Source organism: Hyperolius riggenbachi, chromosome 1 (genome assembly GCF_040937935.1).
Source record: "Hyperolius riggenbachi isolate aHypRig1 chromosome 1, aHypRig1.pri, whole genome shotgun sequence".
NCBI lineage: Eukaryota > Metazoa > Chordata > Amphibia > Anura > Hyperoliidae > Hyperolius > Hyperolius riggenbachi.
In genome coordinates, this window is record NC_090646.1 from 299,634,191 (window position 1) to 299,658,764 (window position 24,574).

A 24,574-nucleotide genomic window follows, 5' to 3' on the forward strand; every position below is an offset into this window, starting at 1 on the left:
TCCCTTTTTGACAGGCCACTACTTACCCACTTTTCACGAAAATGTGCAATCGTGTGCAAGTGTTTCGCATGCGGGTGTCCAGAGCATGCCAAAACGTGCATAAAAAAAGTGAATTTTAAAGCAAAAAATGCATGGGAAAAGATGGAATCCTGCGTTAGAACTGCTGGATGAGCCTGACTCCTCCATACAGTTTTCAGCTATTTTTCCTTGGACTAGTCAGGCTCACCCATACCGCCTAACTCATGTAGAGCAGGCTTCGGACAGAAAGGCCTAATATATACAGCTTAACGCAATGTTTCTCAGCCACTATTCACTATCACACCTCACTTGTGATATTTTCATGCTGTGGGGCACTCAAATTGTGTGTGTGTGCGTGTGTGTGTGTGTGTGCGTGTTTACATTGTCACCATTGCGCTACACATGTGGAGGGGGCACTCATGTGGGGGGGGGGGTAGGTTTGACAATTTGTATGCTATTTGGGCACTTGACTAGTGTGTGTGTCACTTTACCGTCACCAATGTATCCTACTTGTGGCAGGGTGCAATCGCAGGGGTCACACATTGTCCTTACCTGCTTGCCATCTGATGAGTTGTTTTGGACATTAAGCTTAGTGATCTGTATTTTAAGCGGTGAGGACCAATTACACTAGGTTTAATCTGGGAGATTTTAAATAGGTTTTTAGATTGTTTTTACGTCATCTAAGTTTGAAAATAAAAATTACTACATTTACCACTTGAGAACTACAGTGGATATTAATTAATGTATCATATCCATGGTGGCTTTTCTTTCTTTTGTAAGCAATTATGGTTAAATTAGCCACGGGGTTGTTGTTACCTGTGTGCAGGCATATGCACAATATTAATTGTGCTCACTTTTTGCTTGTCCAAGGAAGATTTGTAATTTTGCAAGGAGAACTGTACTCCAAGAATGTTTATATCATTAACTCTTACGATCCAACTGAAAAGGCTTTCTAACTATTTAACCACATCCAGAAAGGGATCGAAATCCAGCCAGACACTTTTTTTGGTGTGGGGATTATAATTTTAGGCTCACTAAATCCCTGTGATATATTCGTCATACACCGGTGTCATGGTCTGACCATGACATGGTCTTAGTTGCATTTGATACAATGCCTGTAGTAAACCGCCCATACACATGGTGACTCAATGAATCATTGCTAATAGATCAAGAGTAGACTATATTTTTTTTTTAAATTGTAATCAGATAAAAGTAATCTAGGGAGGAGGGGAGGGGCGAGTCAGCTTCTACTCAAGTACATACGGAACTTGAGGCTCCAGATATTAATAAGTCTGTTAGTTATAGTGAAAGTCTTCCTATCTAACAACCTGTATCAGTTCCACCGCCCACGATTCATTTCAAAACAATGCGCAGGTTAATTTGTTATAGAGTATGCATTTTTATTTTATACAGTACAGGTAGTCCCCGACTTACAAATGGCATGGATTCTGTGTTTCCATGGGAACAAGCCAAACTTTTTTCAAATTGGACTTGGTAGTTTGAGAAAATCAATTTTTAAAAAATTCAAATAAAAAATGGCTTTTAAACTTGTATAAGCAGGTACAGGGGGCAGAGGTGACACAGAGGGGGACACTGGAGGCACATAGGACGTACAGGGGACAGATGGCACAGTGTTCCAACTTAAGAACAGATTCAGGTTAAGAATGAACCTACAGTCCCCATTTCGTTCATTAACTGGGGACTACCTGTATTTTGTATTACATAGTTACATAGTTATTTTGGTTGAAAAAAGACATACGTCCATCGAGTTCAACCAGTATAAAGTACAACACCAGCCTGCTCCCTCACATACCCCTGTTGATCCAGAGGAAGGCGAAAAAATATTAAATATTTTTCTATAAATGTTTTTGGATTGTGGAATGAATAATCTGAGTTTTCATTACTGGTAATTCTTAATTCTAAAATCACTTGGATGAAATAGTGCTTTGGACTACAAGCATGTTTCCAGAACAAATTAGGCTCAACAACCACGGTTCTACTGTATGGTTACTTGCCCGGATGCTCCAAATTAATTATCCAATTCTCTTGTTTTGGACAATGCTGCCTGTTTTAAAATTTGTGGACAATTAAAAGCAAACATGATTTAGCCTATGACAGACTTTTGCTCATTTCTTATTTGGGGAATCCAAACTTGTTGCTTACAGTAGAGGACCAAGACAGTTTTCAGTGGTGAAAAGATGAATTTTTAACGGTGTCAAAGAACTTTTGGTTGCCAGACAAATGCATTCCTTTTACCTTCTTTCATTTACTAATTCTATTCTACAAACAAAACATTTTCTTCTCATCAAACTAGACACTTCCTTGCTTCTCCAGAATGCTTACCAGCTCAGTATTCTCATATTTTGAGTATCTATACTGAAATTTTCTTTCTGCCAAATAAAGTATTTTAATGTATTGGTATTTGAAGCTCAAAAATCCTGGAAACAGGAAACCGCTTTCATTCAGAGTATGGGTGAAGAGTTAGGGTTGGTTCACACTTTTTAAGCTCTTGTGATTTTCAAAGCTCTTGCTAATGTAATACTATATGTTCTTCTCTGAGCAAGTTTATAAAAATCCCCCATAGCATTAGCAAGAGCTTTTCAAATCACTACAGTTTAAAAAGCTCTTGCAGTGTGAACCAGCCCTTACAGGACAGGGGCCTTCCACCACACACATTGGGAAACTTGACAGCAGAAAAAGGGTGGATGGGGAGGCAGGCTCATGATAAAGACAACGGCTTTGAAAATACTACAGATATTGTTTTACAAATGGAGAAAGTGGAGAGGCTTGAATTCTTTCCTTGCGTTGAAGGATGGTTATAATTACTAGTTAATTCTCAGCAGAGTTGATCCAGGGAGTAAGCAGACTACGAACTGGAGTCAGGAATAATTTTTTACCCTTTTTAAGGCTAATTGGTTGAAGTCTTGTAAAGGTTTTGCACTTACCTCTGGGTCAACTTGGTTAAAGCGGACCCAAACCAAACATTTTTTTAATTAAAAGTATTTAGTTGCACCACTCTGACACATACAAAGATAAATAAACACTCCTTCAAACCTATGATAATTATAGTGCATGCTTTTCACCCTTCTCTTTTCATAGCTAGGGTTATACTGGGGGCAGCCATTAACAATTCCTCCATTGCTGGACACCATCTATTCCACCAGTTTGCCGGAAAAATTCCAGCAATTTGAAAAAAAGGGAGGGGTTCCTCCAATAAATGTAAAATATTTTATATTTGTCATCATGCAGCTGAAAAAAGGCTGCTATTTATTATTATAATTTAGAAAATCGGTTTTATTTCTGAAATTTTGTATTTTTAATTTGGGTCCACTTTAAGTGTGGTTTCAGGACAATGGCTATCATTCATAAAGCATTACCGCGTGCGGTAATGCAGAAAACAGCTGACTTTACGGAGCACTTTGTGCAGTGATTATCTCAACACGTCAGTAAATGTCAATTCATAACGATTAGAACAGGCGGCAATGGCACAGAGAATACCGCCTGCTTTGAAGAGAAGATAAGAGAGCGATAACAGCAAAGTTAATGGAGACAGACAGCAGCCGAGCAATGGGAACAAAGACGGCTTCCCATAAATACCCCAGGCTGTGTTTATAACCCCTTGGGTACCTGTTTTCACATGTGTATTTAACATCAGAAAGCCTGCAGATACATTTTCTAATTTCATTTATAAAACTATATTTTTTTTTAAATTGTAATCAGATAAAAGTATTACTCTGCAGTGACATAATGATTACTTATTTGTAATTTTTTGTTATGGTGGCAGCAGGTTTTTTTCAGAACCAGTCCATCTCAGCAGAGCTAGGAGTGCTTTGTAACGGCTGTTGCACCCAGGTACCTGAAGCATTCGGTATAAGGGTGTGGGCAGCACAGTGGCGTAGTGTGTACTTTTGCCTTGCAGCGCTAGGTCCCCGGTTCGAATCCCAGCCAGGTCAACATCTGCAAGGAGTTTGTATGTTCTCCCAGTGTCTGTGTGGGTTTCCTCCAGGCACTCAGGTTTCCTCTCAAATCCCAAAAGCATAAAGATAAGCTAATTGGATTCCCCCTAAAATTGGCCCTAGACTACGATATATACATAAAGATAAGACTGGTAGGGATTAGATCTCCACATGATATGCAATAACAGACCTCAAATCAGTGCAGCTGCCCCCCCCCCACCAAATGACCGACCGCAGTGGGCCCCTTAGTGCAATTGTCACCACATGACATGTAATGACATCAGACCTCATGTCAGTGGAGCTGACCCCCTCCCCTCCAAATGACAGACAGCAGTGGGCCCCTTAGCGCAATTGTTACCACATGATATGCAATAACATCAGATCTCATATCAGCGCGGTTGACCCCCCCATATGACTGACAGCAGTGGGCCCCTTAGCACAAATGTTACATTTGGCAAGCTAGGACATCAGACCTCATATCAGCACGGCTGACCCCCCCTAAATGACTGACAGCAGTTGGTCCCTTAGCACATGATATGCAAGGACATCGGACCTCATATCAGCGTGGCTGACCCCCCTATATGACTGACAGCAGTGGGCTCCCTTAGTGCAATGGTCACCACATGATATGCAATGACATCAGACACACATATCAGGCCCCTCAGTGTGAATGTCCCCACATATATACCACGCACACACACCAACCTCATGCACAGGAATTACACAAGACTCCAAAACACACACATACACCACACACACATGCATAGCATTTATGCAAAACACACACTCCCTCTCTCTCTTCCACATGCATCTCTCAGAAACAGAAGGTGCTGTCATCAGCGTGGCCTGGTGCACACCAGAGCGGCTCTGAAGCGTTTTTTAAAATGCTTGCAGGGGGAAAACAGCTTGTCTAATGGAAGTAAATGGGATGGTGCACACCAGAGGGTTTTTTTTTCCCCCCAAACGCAAACTCCTGTCCTGCAGCATTCATAACATTTCTGAGGCGTTTCTGCCTCAATGATAAAGTAGAGGAAAGTATAAAACCACTAGATCAGAGTGGTTTTCCAGCCGTTATTACAAAAGCTGTTCAGTAACAGCTTTACTGTAACAAAATATGACATCTGCTACACACACAAAAAAAAAAAAAAAAAAAAAAAAAAAAAAAAAAAAAAAAAAAAAAAAAAAAAAACTCTCCAAAAAACACTAGGCATGTTTAGAAAATCGCTCTGAAAATCTGCTTCAAAAACCTCTACCGTTTTGCGGATCTGCTAGGTTTTTGATGTGCACTGGCCCTCTAACAGATATTTCTGTGCAGCACCCACAGCTCACCACACACACATGCACCCACTCCTTAGAAGCCGCTCCATCATCCCTGCATGCCAGTTGCCACCGTCAAAGCCCACTGATGCGTACAGTTCAGCAGCCTGGCTTCAGTGTAGTTGCCATGGCAACCATGATGCTTTCCAGCGCATGGTGCCGGAAATAAGATCTACAGCGTTTAGGATGTGGGGAGTCTGGGGAAAGCCTGTGGTATTTGTATCTGGGGGGTGGGGGGGGGGGGGCGTGGGTGGTGGAGGTTTGGGGGGCCGAGCAGAGGACGTTTGGGGACAGGAATCAAAAATAAATATCAATCAGCCACACTACCGGACCTCCAAACAGCCTTCTAAACAAATTCTGACTACAGTGATCCCTATGCCAGAATCGCTGCACTTGACACCAGGCGACAAGTGCTGAACTCAGGCGAGCATTGTGTGAGTTCAGCTGCTCTTGCTTAGGAACGCCCACTCCTCTTCCTTCAATGACAGCCTCCTCCTTCCAAGGCTGAGTTCCCATGAGCCTGTGGGGCATGGGACACAGAACGCCGAGGCGTTGGAGGAGAGGGGGCGCAGCTTTATAATTAAAAAAGTGCCCTAAAAGCTATATGTAAGGGTAAAATTTAAAGGAGTTATCAAGGCTTTTTAAAATAAATTCGTCCAGCCCCAAGCTCCCAGCATGTCTCTCGCCGCAGCTCTGCCCACATCCGTTCGCCGCAGCTGCCTCCCGGTCCTCGGCGATGACATCAGGCCGACCTCCAGGTCGGCCTGCGCGAGCGGCACGGTCAATGACTGCCACGTGGAGCAATTACTGTGTCAATTACTGCGCAGTACGCTCCGGTCCACGTGGCAGTGATTGACTGCGCCGTGGCGAAGGCACAGTCCAGGCCGATTTCCAGGTCGGCCTGACGTCAACGCCGGGAACCGGGAGGCAGCTGCGGGGAACGGCTGCGGGCAGAGCTGCGGCGAGGGACATGCTGGGAGCTTGGGGTTGGACGAAGCCCTGGGTAAGTAGAACTTATTTTCTTTTAAAAGCCTGATCACTCCTTTAAGGAGCAAATCGTCCCCTCGGATCCACTTTACTGTATCAACTCAGCCTGCTACTCTTCTCATTACCGACACTTTAGTTCGGTAAAACACCGCATTTCTACCGCACCTGTGAAGATTTTTATGAATTCGCACACAGGAGTCTAAAATACTGAATGCTGTATTTTCCTGCACAGATTTTTTTTTTTTTTTTACCGCACATGCTTTTATGAATGATAGCCATTGTGTTTTTTTTTTTCTGGTTGAACTTGGACAGATGTCATTTTCAACCAAACTAGCTATTATTATGATTTGTATTTATATAGCGCCAACATATTCCGCAGCACTGTACAGAGTATAGAGTCTTGTCACTAACGGTCCCTCAGAGTAGATCACAATCTAATCCCTACCGTAGTCCTACGTCTATGTGTTGTAGTCGGAAAGAACATACAAAACTTGAACCAGGGACCCAGCGCTGCAAAGCAAGAGTGCTAACCACTAGGCCACCGTGCTGCCCAACTATCTGTAACTTTATGTAGGGCTTCCCATTTTGAAGTCAAAAGCCCCTACCTACCTGATCGCATTACAACACAAAAATAGATCAGTGTTGCAGAAGGAAAATCATCATCTGTGCCTCTTCACAGTCCAAATGGGGTATGTATTACATAAAGAATTACCTCTAGAACAGTGTGTAATACAGTATGTATGTACAGAGAATTTTTACATGTTCGGAACTAAAGAATTTAGATCTTCTGTAACCACAGTACTACTGTGTGCAGTTTTAGATGCACAGATGTCAGGTCTCCACTGCAGCACAGAATGACGTTCAGATTGTAGCAGCTATTGAGCAGCTAAGAAAATACCAGATACAGAACACACTACTTTGCAACTGAATGAGCGGGTCAAGCTAGTTTCACACTCATTAAAATAGAGGCATTCCAGAATGGGATAATTATACTGATTTTTCACAGTGGATTAAAAATAAAAGGGCATGCAAAATAGAACAAAACTGATAACTTGAGCAATATTCTAATACTTTATGGATTCGTCATAGACAAACAGAGTTAGGGGCACTTGTTCTTACGGCGCAACATACAAGTAGTATCAGCATATTTCAGCACTCACCAATCCTGTACAGCATTGAATGATTCTTCATTGGTAATATCATACATCAAAATAAATCCCATGGCCCCCCGGTAGTAGGCTGTGGTGATTGTCCTGTATCGTTCCTGGCCTGCAGTATCCTAGAAAACAAAGTTAGTGTACAGTATAAACAAAAAGCTAGAAATGAAAACATTTCTATACTTTGTCAGTTTTGTGTAATACAAGATTCACAGCTTTATGCTTGAAAGTGCCATGTTCAACAACCTAAACTATTACTATTTGATGAAGTTCCTGCAAACACAAAATATATAGAGTTTCTATGTGTGACCCATTCAATATATTTAATATTGAATACATCAAATTTCAAATCGCAATGTCCCAGCCTAGCAAAGTGTTAACGCTTTCTAGCTATCCCTTTTGACAGAACATAGAGGTAATTAACTTATGTTTGCCATACACTGGTCGATTATAGGACAATTGATTTACCTATCGACTCTTAGAATTGATTCAAATTAAATGAATTAATTGATCATGAATCAATTTTTTTGACCATACACTAGGGTTGATTTTTTGTCCATTTTTCCACCTTTAAATCGGAGGCTATAACCAACCTCAAAATAAAACACCCTGATTAATCAGATCGAGTAAAGGTCGATCGAATACATAATAAAAAGCTCTCAATTATTGTTCCATTGATTAAAATAACTTAACATACTCGATCAATTCATTTAAAAATTTGATCGAGACAGGATGAGGGCCATCGCGGAAGACACACTTCCATTATTTGAGAAAATCTGGAAACCATACTTCACTTGTTACTCACATTGGCTCCCAGCCTCTATTACGGCAGTAGAGTCGGCACAAATCCACCCAGCTGTGCCTGGTCAAAAGAACATCTATACAGCTGCTAAAAAGATTGGTGGGGTAGTGGCGGCTCGGTAACCCCCTCCCCCTCCCCAATTCTCCTGCTATTTTCTGTCTCCTCCTTCGCTCTTTTCCTCTTTCAGGTGATCCTGTCCCACCTGATTCCTAAAGTGCGCAGCGCAATAGCTATACAGAGCATAGTCTGATTTGATATTAGAACAATGAATATTCAAATGCCATGTGTTCATAACCCTCAGACTTCTAGGGATGTTATACGGATACACTTAGTCGCGAGCAAACAGACCACCGATCCCGTGTGGTGGCCTACTCCAGTTGAACTCCTTTAATTGCTAGATGTTGACTGTGTAAGATCATGATGTCAGTATAGTTGCCATGGGCTGCTGACATCTATATTTTGTCTATGTGAAAGTATTTCTGCTTTGCAGACCTTATTGTACCCTGTATAATACCTGTATAGATATGCTACCTTGTTCGATGCACTTTATACAACTGTTCTGTTTATCTGTTTTATATTGAAAACTTAAAAAAAAATTGTGACCAAAAAAAAAAAAAAATTGGATCGAATATTGGCTAATAAGAATAGATTCTACATCAAAATGACAACTCTATTCTTGATCCATTCGATTCATTTATCGGTTATAATAATAAATCTGAGAAAAAGAAAAAAAAATAAAAATCGACCAGTGTATAGTCCCTTATCACAAAGTTGCTGGCTTTCAAGCACCCCTGTTGATTGGTTATAAATCAGAGGTTGACAAAACCTGCTAAAAAAGCCGTGTCCCAAGAATAGTGTCCCCAAAACCCAAGGGGTGTTAATGCTAGGTACACACAATGAGATTGTTTGGCAGATTTTCTGTCAGATCGATTATTTCCAACATGTCCGATCTGATTTCTGATCAACTTCCTGTTCACTTCTATGGAAAATCGATCAGAAATCAGATCAGACATGTTGGAAAAAAAAAAATCAAATTGACAGTAAATCTCATATGTACCTAGCATAACACTTCTAGGCCTCAGCCAGAGGTTCAAATGAGACCCCTTATCTGTGTTCTCTCCACACGCTCTGGTAACAACTGTCATCTTTGTGTTTACCATTTACCTGCATCAGTGTTTTACTTCAGCTAATATCTGGAAATATGCCCTAAGAAGGGGACTAGATCCCAGAAAGCTTTCATAATTTAACTATATCAGTTAGCAATTAAAAAAGGCATTACTTTTTATTTATTTTTATATAAATTGATTTGGCTAGTTAGGTTGTAATTAACCACTTTTCCTTTTAGGAATAGCTAGCTCCAAGGTCTCTTTGCCAAGTTTCAGTCTGGAGGGTGGTGGCAGCAAAATTACCTTGATTTCCAGTGGGAAATCAATAACTTTATTTTAACAATTGTACATACAATCGTGATTGTATCATGGGCACACCAACCAATCGTAATTGTTTACTGTGCTCACAGTGGATTTACTTCCAGAAGTCTCTAGTGGGTGAGAACTGTGTGGTAACTGTGGCAACTTAGACAGGATTGGCTGGTGTTAATCACACTATGATTATCAGTATGTTACAGAAATGTAAACCTCCACTAAGACTGCGGCACACGTTGGATTTTCAGCAGATGCAGTTATTGGCCAAGTTTCATCTACAGGGGTTAAAGTGAACCGAGCATCATTTTTAACACCCAGGGCAGCTCTATAGCAAATTAAAAATGCATTCTAAAAATGTGGTTTATTATATATAAAAAAAAAAAAAAAAACAACTTTCAATTTACCTCATATTTTTTACATCTAAGGGTTAAAATAGCCACTTTGTCCGTCCGCAAAGGACCTGCGGTCCTTGACCAGGAGATTGTGGAGCACATAAGAAATCACCTCAGACTTAACTGACCACAAACAAACCCCCATTGTACTTCAAACAGAAACCATCAGTTACAGTTGAAGAATTTCACACCTAGCCTGGACAATGCTAGTTGTAAAACAGCAGGGGTTGAGCTTCTGAACAATGGCAGCCCTTGCAGCTATTTGAAGCCAGGAGCTGCTTAGTTCACTTTAACACCACACCATGATCATAAGAGCTACTATAATTCCTGGATTGTTTTCACTGTTTACACACTAGCTGTGGGCCAATATCTAAAAATGCAGTCCAGGTAGCAGGCCAATTTGCTTTTAAGATTTAACAGGGGGAGTTTTTCGGTGGGTACCCTAAAACATGTGCAATACTTGAATGTGGCCACTGCACACCAGTGCCCTGTCCCCAGAGAGATGGCAGCTTAATATTCCTGGACATCCTGGGGAACTGGATAGGAAGGCAGTGTGCAGTAAAAGAAAAAACTGAGCACACTAGACTGTGCTGTATACTTTATTTCATGATTGCACTCATAGCAAACTGGAAGTTACATTTGCATTGCAGGATGCCCAGGCAGGTGGGTGATAGGGGTGGCAGCTCCAAACCAGCTAACAGCTGTATTGCATAAAAAGAACAGAGTACAGAACTCACAGTTTTTGGAAGTGTGTATGGAAAGAACAAATATGTCATGCTTTTTGCATGCACACCAACTTTAGACCTGTCTCCTGCCTACATACAACCACAAAGATGTGGAGGGTGCAATGCAGGCATGCTCACAAGGCATACAATGATGCATGCCTACATACATTGGTTACACCTCGCCTTCTTAATGGAAATGCCAGGCTCTGCCAGTAAAAGCACCAGGACATCCTGCTCTGTTGTAATTTCCAGTTTGCTGTGCGCACAGATACAGCACAGATTGGTTATCTTCATTTTCCCCTTTCTTTCACTGCGTACAACCATGCATATTAGAACCTCTCACTGGCCACATAAAATGTCAGGGTTGGCTGGAGTCGGGCCTCTAGTTTGACTTCTGTGAACTAAATCAAAATCGACACAATTACAGCATCTAACTCTAATAGAAAGTACATTAAAAAGATTAATACACAATTAAAGTATCCAGTAGACTAACTCAAGCCTCTATTCAATGTGCACAACATTCTCAGGGGATTCACAACAGATATGCAGGGAATGTATAAGTGAATACTACTAGTACTGTAGAATCTTGACTAAATTATGTAAAAAGCTAAAACTTAAGTATGTGTTGATAATAGTTACATAGTGTTTACACTCAAATTACCTAGCTTCAAAATACTACAGCTCAAAGATTACATTTTTTTTAATTTGAATATCAGGATGCATAACTCAGCTGGACTTCACACTAGTGAAATAGCTACACAATGGGTTTTATTTTTTTGCAGCAGAGAAGTACGGTACTTCATCAACTCTACAATGAAATTTAACATGTTGTATTTTCCCATTACAGTTCAAGACTTCATCAAGAGTCAGAGCTAATACATTTTTGAAGATTCTCACTCCAGGTAACAAATACATTCTCTTAAGACAAAGCCTGGCTTCACACTGTATATGCTGCACGCATATTATAATGAGTGTGAACTGCATGGGAGACAGTACATAGACTTTAATTCAAAGCCCGCATGCAGAGAGTTGGAATAACCGGATTGGTTACAACGCAGGGGTGTTAACAGCCCCATAGAATTGTATAAACAGCGAGTCATCATACATACCATTTGGCAACACAAAGGATGTAATGTAAAAGGATCCTTAGGCTAGGTTCACAGTGGTCAGTTGCATAATGTATATGTTATGAGTGTGTACTGCAATGGAGACCAGACAGACTTCAATACTAAACCTACATGTAGCAAGTTAAAATACCGTATATTCCGGCGTATAAAAGTCGACTGGGCGTATAAGACGACCCCCCAACTTTTCCAGTTAAAATATAGAGCTTGGGATATACTCGCGGTATAAGACTACCCCTCTTCCAACGCACACCAAAAAAAAAAAAATATATATATATACTGGTGCTATGTATGAACAGATACTGGGGCTGTTCTGTATATGGAACCCAGTATATAACAGTATATAGGCGATTGACTGGTTGGATTGGTCAACTCTCCCTAAGTGGACTGGTCAGCTCTCCTTGTCTACCTGTTTATCAGAGCGGTATGGAAAAATAGATTGCGCGGTGACCACAAAACACGCCTCTTTCGCCAATTACACCTATATTTTCACATAATATATTGTCACCATTCATTGTGATAGGGACATACCGTATTTTCTGGACTATGATAAGCACTTTTTCCCAGGGTCGTCTCCAGGACAGCAACCCAAATGAGAGATTACCCTTCCACACACTGATGGACAGGAAGAGGTTAATTGAGTAGTCCCCTGCCGGCTATATAGGACTGGCCACAAACATCCTACCTCAGTTTTATTCCTGTCCACGGACGGAGGAGGATGTTCCAGGAGGACTGACGCTAGATTGCGGGGTCCTGGGCGGAGGTTCTCCTTGTAGGGCTAGCCAGGCAGGATCAGCTGGGAGAAGCATCCGTCCCCTTGGAGTTACAGAGGCAGAGTGCGGGCTTTGGTATAGCGAAAAGTGCGCGCCGGCGATCAGAGGCGGCTGCTGTGATGTGATTGGCCGTCTAGGTCAGGTGACCGGACAGGATGTGACGTCACCTTACTTCCGGGTTTTGAGAGCGCCAATGGAGACGGACCAGTCAGCTGACTGGGGGGAGGCGATCTCCGCTTTGGCGTCCGGAAGTGAGGGCGGCATGGATTAACCCCTTCGGTGCCAGAGAGAGACACAAGCACCTGACAGGGAGCCTTTTGGAACTCCGTTCCTGAGCGCATGTTTTCGGGGTGAGTAATTTTTGGCGCACCCATATTTTACTATTTAAGGTCCTGGTCTCGGACTGGCAGGGTGTATGTGGTATTGCCAGCATGGAGACTACAGACAGCGCTCAGGACCCCGGGGCAGTGGTATGTACAGCTACCTTACTGAGGTCAGGGGTATCAGCAGCATATGTTTAGTGCATCACGTCACTGGTATTCTTTTTTTGTTTGTTTCTTTTGCAGCCCAAGGTTGATAAGACTGATAAGGCTGCTAAAGTTAAAGATACCAGGAGGAGGAATGAGAGTCAAACTCGCTCCTCTAGTGATTCTACTTCTCGGTCTTCTACTTCATCTGCACCAGTAGTTGAGCAGAAGAAGGATGTCAAGAAATGCGTTTTCTGTACAGCAAAATTGCCTGTGGCTGCTGTTAGGCCTTTATGTCAGTCTTGCATTCAGGAAGTAGTTAAGGAGGAATCTCCTGCAGTATTTAAGGACTTTATGGGCTGGGTGAAGTCGGGAAGGACTTCAACCTTACAGACTTAAGGATTCTTCGGCTTCAGCATCCACGTCTGCTACTGCTTCCAGTGCGGTTGCTACAGTTGATCTATCCTTGCCTATATTGCCAGCCTCCCCGGTGGTATCAGGGCCCCCCTTGCAAGGTTTAAAATCTACTAACAAGAAACGTCACACAGGGGACTCCGATGTAGAGTTATCAGAAGGGGAAATATCTTCTTTAGAGGCAATGTCTGTCTCTGAAGGGGAAGATGATGGACCATTAGACTGTGTCAAGGTTCAGAAGTTTGCCTTCTCTACTGATAATATGGATAGTGTGTTAAGTGCAATGTATGCTACAATGGACATTAAAGAGGAGGAGAGGAGTTTATCTACCTTGGATAAAATGTATCAATCTCTGAATGACAATAGGATGAACTTTATTCCGGTTCATAGTTCCCTTAAAGTGAACCTTAAGTGTCCCAAAAAAAATGAGTTTTACTCACCTGGGGCTTACCTCAGCCCCCTGCAGCTGATCGGTGCCCACGACGAGTCGCTCTGATGCTCCGGGTCCCGCTGGCGGCCACTTCCGGTTTCGCCGTCAGGACCCGTCAGGCTGGGGAACGCGGCTGATACTACGCGTTCCCAGCCAAAATAGCACCCCTATGCGGCCATATGTCCGCATAGGCACCCGTATGCGGACATATGGCCGCATAGGGGTGCTATTTTGGCTGGGAACGCGTAGTATCAGCCGCGTTCCCCAGCCTGACGGGTCCTGACGGCGAAACCGGAAGTGGCCGCCAGCGGGACCCGGAGCATCAGAGCGACTCGTCGTGGGCACCGATCAGCTGCAGGGGGCTGAGGTAAGCCCCAGGTGAGTAAAACTCATTTTTTTTGGGACACTTAAGGTTCACTTTAAAGACATGATATCCAAAGAATGGGAAAATCCGGAAAAAAGAGCTTTTTGGCCTAGATCTATGGGGAAACGATATCCTTATAAGCCTGATGACCAGAGACACTGGGGTCCAGTTCCTAAAATTGATACATCTATCTAAGGTATCACGTAGAACAGCCCTTCAATTTGAGGATTTTGGGGCATTAAAGGATCCTCTTGATAAGAAGGTGGATAACCTTCTCAGGAGAACATAGGAGGCAGCCACTTTAAGTTTTAAGCCAGCGATTGCAGCCACAGCATTCTCAAGAGCTCTTAAGGTCTGGCTGCAACAGTTAGAGGCCCACATAGCAGGGTCTCCTAGGGAAGTTATTTTGAAGTCCTTTCCCAATATTTTTCATGCAGTTAATTACCTCTGTGATGCCGCAGATGACTCAGTTCGATTAGTAGCAAGAACGTCCGCTCTAGCAAACTCAGCCCGGAGAGGCATCTGGGTCAGAACCTGTAATGGGGATGTTTCCTCAAAGATTAAACTATGTGGACTGCCTTGTGAGGGGAATTTGTTGTTCGGTACAAAATTAGAGGAGACTTTAGATAGATCAGCAGATAACAAAAAGAATTTTCCAGATAGGAAGAAAGTTTTTAGATTCAAACGTTCCTTTCGCTCATCGGAGTCAGGATTCCAGCTTTAGGTCTGGAAGAAGGCAGTGGAAACCCCAGAAAGATCAGAAAGTAAAGTCATCCTTTCTCCTTACCTCCACAAATCAATCTAAAAAACAATGACGCCAGGATTCCTGTGGGAGGGAGGCTGTCACATTTTTTCGAGAATTGGAGAACCCTCTTTCAAAACGAATGGTTGTTAAAGATAGTATTAGAGGGCTACAGATTGGAATTCACGCAAACTCCACCAACAAGGTTCTTCCCAACACCACCGCCATCCTCGCCAGTAATGGCAGCAGCTCTCCACGATGCAGTGTCGGATCTATTACAAAAAAGGTTATAAGACGGGTCCCTCTATGTCAAGAAAGAAGGGGATTTTATTCCCCAATCTTCTTGGTCCAGAAACAGCAGGGCGGCCACAGGCTCATCCTCAACTTAAAAGTGCTCAACAAGTCTATCAAGTACAGGAAGTTCAAAATGGACAATGTTCGATCAGTTCTAAATCTACTGCAGAAAGATTGCTTCATGGCCTCACTGGACCTACAAGACGCCTATCATCACCTACCCATACACCTGGAGTCACAGGTCTACCTAAGGTTTGCAGTTCATCAACAAAAGGAGGTAAGACATTACCAGTTTACTGCATTACCTTTTGGTCTTTCATCAGCACCTTGGCTTTTCACTAAGGTTATGACCGAGGTATTAGCCTTTTTGAGACTGAGTAACGTACAAATCATTGCTTATCTTGATGACTTTTTTTGGGGGGAGACTCGGCTATGTCGGTGGCCGCCAAGGTTCAGACTTCAGTAGAGGTACTAGAATCCTTGGGTTGGATAATTAATTGGAAGAAATCTTCATTGACACCATCACAGTCTATGTTATTTCTAGGCTTTCAGATAAATTCCATTGAACAAAGAGTTTATCTCCCTGCTTCTAAGAGAGATCTGTTATTAATGAATGTTCTTGCCTTTCAGGAGACTACTACCATCTCCATAAGGGGCGCTATGTCCTTACTCGGACTTATGACATCCTCATTCCCGGCTGTCCAGTGGGGCCAGTTGCATTCAAGACAGCTTCAGCACTGGATTCTGCAGGTTTGGAACAGAGGATCCAGGTCTCTGGACAAACGAGTCTTGATACCCCATTACATAAAGACTGCCGTTCTCTGGTGGGCAGATGTAGCCCATCTGACAGAGGGTCGTTTGTGGGACTTTCCAACCTAAAAGGTCATCACGACAGATGCCAGCAGTTGGGGTTGGGGTGCGCACATGGACAGTCTCCCAGTTCAGGGGGCATGGAGAAGAGAGTTGAGTCAGGCTCATTCCAACATCCGAGAATTAGAAGCAGTCAGGGGGGCTCTGTTACATTTTCAGGGATTGATAAAGTACCAGCATGTGACCATCAGATCAGACAACAGCACAGTAGTGGCTTATCTGAACCATCAAGGGGGTACAAGGAGCAGAATTTTCAATTCAAGGGCGGAAAGGGTCCTGATGTGGGCAGAAGAGGAGTTAGCCTCCCTGAGAGCAGTACATTTAAGGGGTGCGCTCAGATAGCGGATTTCCTCAGCAGATCGGAGATAAGTCAGGACGATTGGTCACTAAATCAGGAGGTCTTTCTGAACATAGTTGCCAATTGGGGAATGCCAACCATAGACTTGTTTGCGAACAAATGGAATACCAAATGTCCAATGTTTTGTTCACTGTGCCCGAGCGACAACCCTTGGGCGGTGGATGCATTTTCAATCAAGTGGGATTATCCTCTCCTGTATGTTTTCCCTCCTCTCAGTCTAATTTCCAGGTCTCTCAACAAGATCAGTCGAGACAGGGCAATGGCGATCATGGTGGTGCCATTTTGGCCAAAAAGACCTTGGTTCTCACTTCTGAGGAAATTAGCTGTGGCAGAGCAAATCCTGTTACCAGCTCGGCAGGACTTATTGATGCAGGGGCCAGTTCGCCATCCTCAGGTAAAAATGTTGCATCTGTCAGCATGGATGCTGAATGGGAGCTTTTGAGAGGTAAGAGATTCTCAAAGGAACTGTCTAATACTCTTTTACAAAGCAGGAAATAAGTAACTAGAAAGATCTACTTGAAAGTTTGGCGCATTTATAATTCCTGGTGTGTGGAGAACGGCTTTAATAAGGAGGACTTATATTCTGCCTTAGAGTTTCTGCAAGCTGGACTTAAGAAGGGACTGAGTTCTAGTACTTTGAAAGTGCAGACATCTGCTCTGAGCGTATTTCTACAAAAGAGACTTGCGGATAATGAGTTCTTTATTAGTTTTTTCAGAGCGATCCAGAGAATAAAACCTGTAATAAAATATCAGGTTCCACCCTGGGACTTGAATGTGGTTCTACAGGCTTTTATGGACACCCCATTTGAACCAGTCGATGATATTTCTGAAAAACTTTTGACCTTAAAGACAGCCTTTTTATTGGCTATTTCATCTGCCAGACGTGTGGGAGAGATTCAGGCCTTATTCATTGCTGAACCATATTGTGTGATATCAGATGATAGAATAACCTTGAGATTAGACTCAGCCTTTCTACCCAAAGTCTGCTCTCGTTTTCATAGGTCTCAGGAGATTTTTTTGCCCTCTTTTTGTAGTAACCCCTCTAATGAAAAAGAGAGACGTCTTCACTGTCTTGATGTTAGACGTTGTGTCCTAAGTTATATTGAAAGGACTAAGACTTGGAGAAAGTCTCGAGCTTTATTCATTTTGTTTGCTGGAGTAAAAGGTAAACAAGCTTCCAAGGCCACTATCGCTAGATGGATTAGACAGGCCATTAGCATGGCATATCAAGAACAGGGAAAGGAGGTTCCAAGTCTTATCAGGGCTCACTCGACTCATTCGGTTTCCGCCTCTTGGGCGGAAAAAGCGGGCGTTTCGATTGAACAAATATATGTCGAGCTGCCACATGGTCAAGTAAAAGTACATTTGTTAAACATTACAGGTTAGATCTATCCTCTAATGATGATCTTACTTTTGGTAGGAGAGTTCTTCACGCTGTAGTCTCACCCTAATATGTGTAATCTTTGATTCTCATTTGGGTTGCTGTCCTGGAGACGACCCTGGGAAAGACACTAGTTACTTACCGGTAATGTCTTTTCCGGGAGTCGGAAGGACAGCACCCTTACTACCCAGCCTTGGGTTCAATTTGTATTGGATGTAATACTGTATAATAAATATTGTTGAGCATTATCTGTGGTTATCTTTGTCATTTCTGAGGTAGGATGTTTGTGGCCAGTCCTATATAGCCGGCAGGGGACTACTCAATTAACCTCTTCCTGTCCATCAGTGTGTGGAAGGGTAATCTCTCATTTGGGTTGCTGTCCTTCCGACTCCCGGAAAAGACGTTACCGGTAAGTAACTAGTGTCTTTCTCCCCCCAAAATGGGGAGAAAGTCCCTGCGTCTTCCATTCCAAAGACAGAGTATCCCTGACTTACGAATGCCGCTACAAATCGATGACTCACCGCGACGTTGGGGACTCCCTGCCTTGTCCCTGTGTGGTCCGCCTGTCCCCGCATATCTCCGCTTCCCCTGGGTAAGAATAGCGGCAGAGAAGCTCACCTTCCTAACAATTCCAGCGCTGTGTGGTCCTCCACCTCCCACATGTCTCCACTACCTCTACGAAAGAATAGTTCGTGGCAGAGAAGCTCACCTTCCTAGCTATTCTAGTGGCGGCGATCTGAAGACATCCAGTCTTCCACATGGCTTCCTCTAGTGAAGGCTCCGGTTAATGACACGATCAACAGGAGCCTACACTAGTTGAATACATTTTAACTTAATTTACAAAGTTGCACAATTAACTTATTATTGCTCTGAGGTCTTGTGATGCTGCATGGATATCTGAAGAGGAGTGGCTTCGGTTTAATCGAGTGGCGAGGGGAGCCCAATTTATGCCCCACAGGCGATTGTTTGACCACTGTGATGATGGTCTACCAAACTGAGTTTATCACTGAAGGGTGTTGGTGGAGGTATAGAAGTGACATTGTGAGCGCTACGGAGGAGAAACAATGTGGCCTTAATTCTTGAAGGTTGGAGCACACATGAGAACCCATGTGATCCAGCAAAGATTCCCACCACTCCCTTTTTGGAACTCTTAAAGGACAACTGAAGCAAGAGGGATATGGAGGCTGCCATATTTATTTCCTTTTAAGCAATACCAATTGCCTGGCAGCCCTGCTGTGTCTCTGCCTCTAATGCTTTTGGCCACAGACACTGAACAAGCTTGCAGCAGATCCAGTAATTGACATTATTGTCAGATCTGAAAGATAAGCTTCATGCTTGATTCTGGCATTATTCAGACACTACTGAATCCTAATAGACCATCAGGACTGCCAGGCTATAAAAAGGAAATACATATGGCAGCCTCCATATATTTCTCACTTCAGTTGTCCTTTAAGGCTTGTTCACACTATGGGCTTGATTCACAAAAGCGTGATAACTGATAGCACAGCAGTTATCACGCGCGTAAAGGATTACGTTCGCATGTAAACGAAGGTTTGCGCGCGATCACAATCTTTTACGCGTGCAACCCTTCGCGCGCGGCAGATTGCGTGATAACTGCAGTGCTGTTAGTTATCACGCTTTTGTGAATCAAGACCTATGAGCGTTTGCAGATTTTTTTTTAAAGAGTACCTGTCAGGTGTAAAATCCATAATCAATTCTCTATTACAAACTGTTAAGTAACTAAAAAAGATGCTAACAAGGCAATCCAAAAGTTTAAAATCAATTTCACTTTTTTTTCAATAGATTATTAGTCCCCATACCCCAGGCTCTTTTCTCATACGCTTGCCGCAGAAGAGAGGTTGTAATGCATGCCAATTACGCCTGATTGGCTGAACCCTTTGTCCCTCACCTCTGTCCCGCTCTGATTGGCCGCCTGTTTTTGGTCACTTGCAGCTGCTAAAAAAGTTCACTTCCTGACGATCTCAATCGCTCATCAAGTGCTTTTCTAAGCTCAAAGCGCAGGGCAAAGCACTTTGAAAAAAGCTCAATAAATCGCTTAGCGCTTGCGATTTATAATGTGAACAAGGCCTTACACAAGTCAAATTTGACTACATGCAGGATTGCAAAGAGTATAGTTATGCAATGGTTTTTGACTATGTTCTCAAGGAGGTAGTTTTTTTCTCCCCTATAAATGCATGTTGACCCGATTTTAATGTAAAATCATATGACCCCCCCCCCCATAAAAAAATAAAATACATAAATAAAACTGTAGAGCACATTGTTGTAATAGAAAAAGAGAAAATAAAAACCTGTGTTTCCAAACATGCAAAAACAACACCAGGAAATTTGGGCGCAGGGTCAAGCAGAAAAATGGCTCAGCCTGCTCCTGCAAAAGTCCCGGCGGCGGTTATTACTCTTCCCCCTCCAGGTCACCATGGACCCAGGGGGAAAGTTGTAATTCAGCTGCCAGCTATTGCTGGTGGCCGAATTACACTGTTTTTAAAGTCATTTGGGCTCAGTCTTTTGACGGTGCCCAAATTACTGTCAGAGTGCCGCTATAGCTGTAGTTTGGTCTGTTTCGTCCAATCTAAATCTTTCCATGGCCAAAACAAGATGCTGCAGGGCCCGGACTATGCCCTCCCCCACAATCTCTTGATAAATAAAATAATTCCTAAACGGAACAGCAGAAAGAGGCAATACAAAAAATATACAGACGTTAAACATTTATTGAGCAGGATCTGATACAGTTGGTTAATTACATCCTTACCCAGATCTGCAGCTTTATTCTTTTGTCATTCCTGTAAATGGTTTTCACTTTGAAGTCTATTCCCACAGTGCTGACAAATGCTGGAGTGAAGGAGTCGTCTGCGTAACGGAAGAGAAAGGAGGTTTTGCCTACGCTGCTGTTCCCAATAATTAAAATCTTGAACATGTAATCAAAGTTCTGGTCCGAGGACTCTTTCTGCCCATAACGGGAGTCGGTAGCTGATGCCATCTGTATGGTGAAAGATGCGCACATGAGTAGGAGGGTAATGTACAACTTTCAAGCTCAATGCTATGGCAACCAGATATTCTCTTTGCAAGTAGAATACATTCAAAGCCATGCTTAACATATTTGTAGCAATTTATAAATGAATTATTGTAATACATTTTTGTATACATGGCATTTGTTAAAGCAGACTTACAATACAAGTCATAAATCAAGCAGGCTAGCACATACCTACTTTATAGTATTAATGTTTAAAGTCTTATCAATAAAGGAACAACAGGAAAGAGAAAAACTGTTTTATGCCATGTAATAGAGAGTGTGACATACACAACAGCTGTTGCCCTTATTCATTGCCGCCCACACAAAGTAGCATATAAAATGAATACCACATTTATTGTATATCACTGTCATTTCCCTTTGCACCTTCCACCATCTTCTTTCTCCTTGTTGTGGCTTACTTCTCCTGCCACTTTGCTCACTTTTGGTCCCCACTCCCTGCACCTTGTAACTAATTAATCTGGCCACATGGTGCATGTCTTTGCAACAAGCTTTTGTACATATCTGTGACCTTTTCATAAACTAATCTAGGTGGTGGAAATTCTGCCAGGTGATTTGGGTGTCACCATAGGTCGCTATGAAATATATAGCTATGGCAACACAGTGTGTAATTTGGGTGCCGGAGTTTACTTAGAATATAGCTGAACCTTGTCAATAGTGTTAGCTGTAGAAAGGGGGTGCTTAAAGGATACCAGATCTGAAGTCAGTTGGAAAACCGGGGAAGCAGAAACGAATGGGAAGCTGTCCTAATGGCCATCGCTACCCCCCCCCCCCCTCCTCTGTTCTCCTTTGCTACTTAAATGCCCTCCGGCAGCTTCTTCCAAGTCAGGAATTAGTAAGCAGGCATTTGCCGCTCGCGCAGGCACAGTACAGGTCCAGGTCGGCCTGACGCCATCGCCGGGGACCGGGAGGGAGCTGCGGCGAACGGCTGCAGACAGAGCCAGGTGTCCTGCGGCTCAGTTCATCTGAGCTGCGCGAGTGTAAAGTCATACAAGATTTCCCAACCTCTCCACACTACTGAACGAGCTGGGGAGGAGGGCGGGGATAGCATCCCTGAGTCACAGCAGGCCAGCTGCACTGACACAGCCAATGCTCATTGTAATGAATGAACAGCGATAAAGTCTGGGGCGGATTTCAGAGGGGAACGAGAAAAAAAAAAAAAAAACACAGCCGGGCGGTAGTAAACTTTACCTGGATAAAAAGGCTCTGGGGAGAACACTGCGCCAGAAAGCCATCAGCGCTCACTCACCTCCCTGGGCCCCATCGTTGCAATTTTCTCTTTGTCCTCCGGGTGGCACTGTAACTCTTTAGTGAGATCACTGACGGAGATCTCACCAGAGTGATTCAGAGCCTGGGAGGACAAGGAGAACGACTACCAACATCTAGATCCCCTGGGATGTGAGTAAAAATGCACACTACACTGCATTAAGCTCCCGCCGGCTAGCTGCCAGGGACTTTAAAACAGAAGGCATTTGTGAGCATATAAGCTCTCCCACAATGAATCACTGAATATGAAAATTGTCCCTGAAAGCTAAACACACCTCCAGAACCACTGGAATGCAATGGCTATGTCAGCCTACTATTACTACAGAGCCACACTAATCCAACACGCAAGACTGTTTCAGACTGGTTGGTCCTCATCAGTGCATAGCATGGATTAATATGGCTCTATGAGGTAGGACTTAAAACACCCAGATTTACAAATTGCCCAGCAAGCTCATGGTGAACCAGAACTCCTAGGAGTGTGCAAAGGGCTACAAAGGACCAAAAGCCCTCTTATACACTCCTAGGCATTCTGGTTCACCATAAGCTCGTTAGGCAATTTGTAACTCTGGGCGTTTCACGTCCTACCTCATACAGACATGTTAATCCGTGCCATGCACTGAGTTAAACAGTCTTGCATGTTGGATTAGTGTGGCTCTGTAATATTAGCAAGCCGGCACATTGCATTCCTGCGGCTCTATAGGTATATCTAGGTTTCAGGAACAACAAAGGGACAGTTTGCGTATTTACATGTGATGCATTGTGGGAAACCTCACATGCCCACTCCAACCTGAATAACCACAAATAACTTCAGTTTAACTTTTAAAAAGGGAAGGTTCACGGTGGGTGGGGGAAATAAAAATGCACATCCACTTACCTGGGGCTTCCTCCAGCCTGTGGCAGGCAGGACGTGCCCTCGCTGCCGCTCCGCAGGCTCCCGGTCGCCTCCGGTGGCTCTTCTGCGCTCCAAAATGCGCCTCACGCGGGCGCGCTGATGTCATCGGATGTAATCCGGGCTGTACTGCGCAGGCGCAGTAGATCTGCGCCTGCGCAGTACAGCCCGGAAGACATCCGATGCCGTCAGCGCGCCCGCGTGAGGCGCATTTTGGAGCGCAGAAGAGCCCAACCGGGCAGCCGGCCTAGCCAGGCCGGTGCGCCACCGGAGGCAGCCTGCGGAGCGGTGGTGAGGGCACGTCCTGCCTGCCACGGGCTCCACGGATCGTCCCTTTAAGAAGGCAAGTTTCTGTTTTGCACTGAATTTTAAAGCATTTTTTAGTGAGAGGGTTTTTGATCCTTTTTAACCCCTTACACACTTGGTTCACCATGATCTTGCTGGGCAATCTAAATACACTGTTGGAGGTACCCTATACGTCTAATATCAAGTAATATAGGTTAGTAACGGGATCTTACCTGCTTAAACGACAAACCATAAAAAGTTTAAGTTTTATTCATGCTCATAAGACAACACGTTTCACATGTGCTGGCACACTTTCTCAGGTCAATACAAAGGTGCCTTTAGCAGCAGTAAACCACGGACGTTAGCGCCTTTTTAAAGAACCTGTTAAGTGGACGTGGAATACCAAGCGCGACCAGTTACTTTCCCGTAGGCTTTAAAGAGAACCCGAAGTGCCCGGTCCCTGCCCGCATCCGGGGGAACGCCGAGACTGACAGCTGCAGATGTAAACAGCCGGCTGCGACACGCTGTGTGTCAACAGCTCAGATGATGATTTATGGTGGCATAGCAGAGCGCAGGGGAAATTTAGGGGGGGAAAATCGAGATAGCAACAGAGGCTGGGCAGTATAAGCAGACTCAGCCTCTGTGTGCTGATAGCATTGTTAGAACCCACCTCGGGTTCTCTTTAACCACTTAAGGACTGCAGTCATAAAACCCCTTAAGGACCAGAGCCTTTTTTTCCATTCGGACCACTGCAGCTTTCACGGTTTATTGCTCAGTCATACAACCTACCACCTAAATGAATTTTACCTCCTTTTCTTGTCACTAATACAGCTTTCTTTCAGTGCTATTTGATTGCTGCTGCGAGTTTTACTTTTTATTATATTCATCAAAAAAGACATGAATTTTGTCAAAAAAATTACTTTTTTAACTTTCTGTGCTGACATTTTTCAAATAAAGTAAAATTTCCTATACATTTGAGCGCGAAAGTTATTCTGCTACATGTCTGATAAAAAAAAAACCATTCAGTGTATATTTATTGGATTGGGTAAAAGTTATAGCGTTTACAAACTATGGTGCCAAAAGTGAATTTTCCCAT

General features: G+C 43.4%; 1 protein-coding gene across 1 annotated transcript in view; it reads right to left on the reverse strand.

Moving 5' to 3' along the window:
- RAB3A (RAB3A, member RAS oncogene family) overlaps positions 1-24,574 on the reverse strand; it is a 109,340-nt gene that overhangs the window by 21,875 nt on the left and 62,891 nt on the right. The window contains exons 2-3 of the mRNA XM_068233778.1: positions 20,760-20,987; positions 7,439-7,557 (exon numbers count right to left, since the gene is read on the reverse strand). Of these exons, the coding sequence (XP_068089879.1) occupies positions 7,439-7,557; positions 20,760-20,987 (347 nt within the window). The remainder of the gene's footprint in view (positions 1-7,438; positions 7,558-20,759; positions 20,988-24,574) is intronic.